This window comes from Pygoscelis adeliae, unplaced genomic scaffold (assembly GCF_000699105.1).
Source record: "Pygoscelis adeliae isolate BGI_AS28 unplaced genomic scaffold, ASM69910v1 Scaffold14, whole genome shotgun sequence".
Classification (NCBI taxonomy): Eukaryota; Metazoa; Chordata; class Aves; order Sphenisciformes; family Spheniscidae; genus Pygoscelis; species Pygoscelis adeliae.
Window position 1 is genome coordinate 21,404,790 of NW_008825109.1, and position 5,786 is coordinate 21,410,575.

The following is a 5,786-nucleotide window of genomic DNA, read 5'->3' on the forward strand; positions in this document are numbered from 1 at the left end:
ATGGTGTTATCAGAAAAAGTGAACCAGCTAATGGAGTGGGCTAGTAAAAGATCCGTTATTCGAATGAATGGAGACAAATTTCGACGCCTTGTGAAGGCACCACCCAGAAATTACTCGGTGATTGTGATGTTCACTGCTCTTCAGCCTCACAGACAGTGTGTTGTGTGCAAGTATGGGCTTAATTTAGTCCTAAATTAGAACTTGAAAGTCATCATATGCTCTGTAGGAAATTAAATTTAAGAGTAGGATAAAACTTTCATGTACATGGGAGGAATATACTAGGGCACATTATAGTAGGATTATCTTTGAAATTAAATGTGTGGGAATATATGTGTAATATGTATGTGAGAAAACAACATAGTCCTTAATTACTTATCTCCCTCCTAAAATAATCACTGCTTTGCAGAAACAATATTCACACTGACAGACTTCTGGAGAAAGACAGGGTGAAAACAACTTTCCTGGCATGAGCTGCTGAAGAAATGTTTGTAGAATTACTGCTGGCCATGCAGTCTAAAAGTTCTGTTAATTAATATGTTGATGGGCACTTATTTACAATTATAACATGCTGGATCCTTAACCATATTATGGCTTTCATGTATTAATCTGGAGCTGGCAAAGGTCTGTAAAGATGATTTTTGTACCTAGTTAGTTGAAATTAATTGGTTTCCCATCCTCTGACATGGAAAATTGGGCACACCTGTACTTGTTTTGGTGCTCTGTGGACTAGCAAATCATGAGCTGCTGAGTTCCATTTCAAATTTCAGTTAGAAATTACCACTGCTTGTGTTCATGGACTCAACAAAACTTGCCCTTGTATTTAAAAAAACAGCGGTGCCAAATGCTTCACTTGATTGTTAGATGAGTGTCTGGCCCTAAAGTTTTACTTTAACGTTAGAAAATTAATGCAGGGGTGTGTGGGATGCACCCATTAACGGGGTGGGCGGCTACAGCTCCCTCAGCTGTTTTGTAACTTGTGTTCTGGACAGACATGTACTACAGCATCTCACTTTGTGTATTTTACAGGCAAGCTGATGAGGAATACCAGATTCTGGCAAACTCCTGGCGATATTCCAGTGCATTTACCAATAAGATTTTTTTTGCTATGGTAGATTTTGATGAAGGTTCGGATGTATTTCAGATGGTAATGTCTTTCTCTTCTAACATTATTTTTAACTTGGGTTTTGCAGACTGAGGGCAAGAAGGTAAAGGTGTGTACAAAATTTAGTGTTATGATGATTAAAGAAATAATTGAAATGTTAAAAGCTGCCACTCTCAGAAGAAATAAGAAGAGCAGAGGGCAGTAGCATGTTGGCAGTAACATTAACAAATCTGGAGTAGGCACAAGGAGCAAACTGGCTTCTCTGACTGTTTTTTCTGAGTTTGTCTCCTAGAATAACTTACAGTGCAATTTTTAATGGAATTCTTCTATGATACACAAAGAGGCAAGATAGAAAGCTCCGGTGTCGTTAGGAACAGCTATTTCAATTTTTAGATTACTAGAGAATGATAGATTAGGCTTTCAGTATTGGTTAACTTATTTCTTTTCAAGTACCCATTCATTCTGCTCTTCTACTAACATTATGTAAACAGGTATTTTTTCTTTAATTGTATGAGAACATTCCATGTACACTTGCAATTGTAGATGAAATTAATAGTTCATTACAGTTTTGCAAATCTTAACTCTTTTTTTTGTTAAGAGATCCTCATCTCTATTTAAAAGCTATACAATTTAGGCAGTGATATTTTATTAAATGGAAGCTTTTGGACTGGAGAAGTACAAAGGGCCGTCTTTTATTATTCTTGTTAAATTTTCCCATTGTATTACATCAAAAATTCATTCATCAAGCTATGGCTTTTATAGATTATTGCATATATTCCTCTTCTGCAAATTTTTTTACCAAAAGTAGTATTTATAGAAGAAACAGATTCAAAAAACCTGAAATGCTATGGGAAAAACAGTGTTAGGAAAAGATAGAACTGCATTTTATAAACAACTACTTTTATTTACCTATTGTAATCTCCTCTTAACTGGTCTGAATCTTTTGAATCGGTAGCTATAGATCTGAGTACTAACAAAGAAATGGCAGTCACTTTATCCAGAGCAGCTATTGACAGAGCTAAAAAAATTTTGTTTCTCAATACTAAAAGGAGAAAACAGCATGGAACACAAAAGGGAAATTGCAGGAGTATATTGATTACTTTATGAAATACAAAAATGCAAGCTACTGTGTGCTGTCTTTACTTTTTTTTTTAAGTCATTGTCAATGAAATCCATTTATTGAATAGTTACTTTTTTCTGATTGATTTATTGATGATGTTGCAAGATACAAATGGAATAGAATTGTGTGTTACTAAGTAGACCTTTCATGGTGCTGTATTTTCTGTGAATTTTCTAAACACAGCTAAACATGAATTCTGCTCCAACCTTCATTAACTTTCCTGCTAAAGGGAAGCCTAAAAGGGGTGACACATACGAACTTCAGGTGCGCGGCTTTGCAGCGGAGCAGCTTGCTCGTTGGGTGGCTGACAGAACTGATGTCAATGTAAGTATACACAGGCTTTCCCCATCACCACCTCTGCAGCACTCCCTTACGTAATTCCAGCTATGAGATACGTCAGTTGTGTGCTGTGGCTAACGATCTACTCTCAGATCCTCTAAATAGTTCTTGTCTACAAAAGCTAGTTTGGGCACACGACTACATCTTTAAGTTTCCTTACATTCTGTGTTCTAGTATTTTGTGTAATTCTGTATTTGATGAGATGGTAGAAATAATCTCCTTCCTTCTCCCTCTTCTGTTCCAATGGAAGAAAACCAGTCTCTAAACTATTAGGTAGGGTAAAGGTGTATAAAACTGAAGTTACAATAACGCGGGGAAAAAGCATTACTTACTTCCCTAGTCAGATTTATTATATAGAAAATTTTTGTGTGTGTGTTGATATTTTTTTCCCACTTTAATATATTAAGGGTTTTGTTAGCAGGAGTGTGGGTGCAATGTGTAATCCCATTGAGGGAAAATAATTTAAATGTCTTCTGTTTAGATTCGTGTGATAAGGCCACCAAACTATGCTGGACCGTTGATGTTAGGACTGCTGCTGGCTGTCATCGGAGGCCTCGTATATTTGCGTGGAAGCAATCTGGATTTTCTGTATAACAAAACTGGCTGGGCATTTGCTGCTTTGGTGAGTAATTATAACTTTTTGTAGCAATTCAAGTCTCTAAAAGCTTTTGTATTTAAAGATGATTAAACCTGGCAGAGAAAAATAAGGTGTTTTTAGTTTTACTTTTTGGTAGTCTGATAATATTATTTGATTGTGGTTTTTTCAGCTCAGTTAATGCTTGATTAGATGCCTCTTATACAAATAAAAGGTAGGACAACGCCTAGCCTAAGATTGTATTCCAAGCCAGTACGTTTTGGTATGAAATGAAAAGAAATTGGGTAAAATATAAAAAAAAAATCCATATTAAATAGTGTTTCTTCTTTCCTTTTCAGTGTTTTGTGTTAGCAATGACATCAGGCCAGATGTGGAACCACATTAGAGGTCCACCCTATGCTCATAAAAATCCCCATACAGGACAAGTGGTAAGTCTTTTCTTTGTTTTCTTTTCTGCATTTCTGTTGTATTTCTACCAAATAAGGCTGATACTAAAAGAGGCAAGTCAGAGGCAATCTCTATTCTTGGCTTCTTTCTTTGTAAGTCAGTGGGGCTAACCTCTCCTGCAGTGAACAAGGCAAATTAGAGAGCTGTTGATTAGTTCAGAGAGGATCTGTCTTCTCTTAAAATATGTCTGTAAAAGAGGGATTTTGTTTTGTTTGAAACAGAAGGAGTGTTAGAGCTCCAGTCAAGATTTAGATTTTCTTCCAATTAGCTTTATCCTTTTCTTGGCTCAAACAGAAGAAGAAACTCTGTTTGCAAACTCATACTTTACTACTAAGAAATCACAAAATACTCATCTTAATCCAAAACCAAGTGCTCTGTTGTGTAATTGCTGTGTGATAACTTCAACTATTACCTAGAATTCCATTTTGGTAGGAAAGTCATTCCTACAGTCTTTTGTTCAATGATTAATCAATTCTGTAAGAATGGTGGCATTAGCTCTGTGATGTTCTAAGAGTAAGAACAAACGTTGCTTAGGGTTATTTTAGGTGTATTGCTTCCTGTGCTCAGTAATAAGCTTTTAAGAGATAGACTAAGAAGTGCAATTCTTAATCAGAGAAGAAATATTAATTTACTATCTAGCAGCATGTTCAGTTCCTTGTTAGAAACTGCTCAATGTGCTTCCCATGCACTAAAGCATTAGACAGCAGTCATATGGACGGTACTCTGCTGTAAACAGGACATACTGGTTCAAAGGTGTTACCTCGGAGTTTATTTTTCTTGTGCTAATACCTAGAGAGTTCAAGGTCTTTTTGTGTGCGGAAACTTCGATTATTCTAGTAATCACAGAAAGCTAAGAAGATACTAAAATAATGCTCTAGGGTAGAGAGGATAGCATACAGAGTAAGCAAAACTATTTGCTAACAAGTTATTTGGACGGGGGGTTTCCCCCTTGCTTCAGAACCTAAGGTAAGCATTTCTTTCATCCTTCCTGTTGTTCCCCATCTCTCCAAAATGTAAAAGTAAAAGAAGTGATACATTTGGAGGAAGCATAATGACAATGCTTTTTTTGCCTAGGTTCTGAGGGTAGATTATTTTAAATTACCTGATCTTTTCCATCTCTCTGACCCCCTGTGCCTCTTTTAACCATTCCTATTTGTTTTCATGTTTTATTTTCAGCATTTATTTACCTGTGGCATTTGCTTTCCTCTGTCTTGTATGTATATTGTATCCTCGGTGATGAAGAGACATGGTAGTTCTAAATTGCTAACAGCAAAATAAAGGTGTTTATGTTGAGTCTTACATGCTAAACAGTAGTATTGCTGAGCCTGGCAATTTCGTGTTTAACCTGATCTTTTTAGCTCATACACCCATCTAATGACTTCTATATAAAAACATCCTTCTTCAAGATTCTTGAGGTAAATTAATGTCTAGTGACTTAGACATATGAAATCTCATTCTTGGGAAAAATGAGTTTTAACGTCACTTGAAATATATTGCTCTGTACATAATATAGAATGAGATACACTGTAAAAGTAGTCAGAATGTATTGAGAGCATTGCATCTCTTCAGGTGCTTACACATCACATATCGGCTTCTCTCATGTATTTTACTCAGAAGGGAATTAATTTGCTGAAATGTCCTTTCATGCCTGGTTAGGTGGGTCAGGCCCTCTGTATTCTTCCATAAAACGTGGATCTGCTTATCAAGCTTTTTTTTTTTCCTACTTAGATACAACATCACAACCATAGTGATGTAGAGCTTCCCATAAGGGATTCAAAAATTGTATTCTTTCACAAATTTCAAATTTTCTGTTAACCCAGCTGGTTAGTAAATTGTTAATGTAAATAGGACTGACCCAACTTACTGAGTGGAAGTTCTCATATTTTAAATGTTTTCTTGAAAATGCTTCCTTTTGTTTCTTCGGTTTACATCATTCCTAAGCCTTTTCGAGACTGAAGAATAAAGCTTCAGTGGTATTGGTAGTGATGTTCCTTTCCCGGTATGCCATGAAAAAGATTTCAAATGCTTGGTTCTGGAGCCAAGTGAGTAGGGTTCACACACAGATTGAAGAGACTGTCCCTAATCTGAGGAGCAACATACGTAACCTAAGAATCTAAGTCAGGGAATGGATTAGACTTGGATCACAGTGGGTGCAGGAGGGCATAGTTACGGTATTTTGCCCT

The 5,786-nt window shown here is 36.3% G+C and overlaps 1 protein-coding gene across 1 annotated transcript in view; it reads left to right on the forward strand.

Moving 5' to 3' along the window:
• Nucleotides 1-5,786, forward strand: part of MAGT1 (magnesium transporter 1) — an 11,446-nt gene continuing 5,660 nt past the window's right edge. Inside the window, exons 1-5 of the mRNA XM_009327848.1 lie at nt 1-170; nt 1,027-1,144; nt 2,406-2,546; nt 3,043-3,183; nt 3,495-3,584. Coding sequence (XP_009326123.1) covers nt 1-170; nt 1,027-1,144; nt 2,406-2,546; nt 3,043-3,183; nt 3,495-3,584 — 660 coding nt within the window. The remainder of the gene's footprint in view (nt 171-1,026; nt 1,145-2,405; nt 2,547-3,042; nt 3,184-3,494; nt 3,585-5,786) is intronic.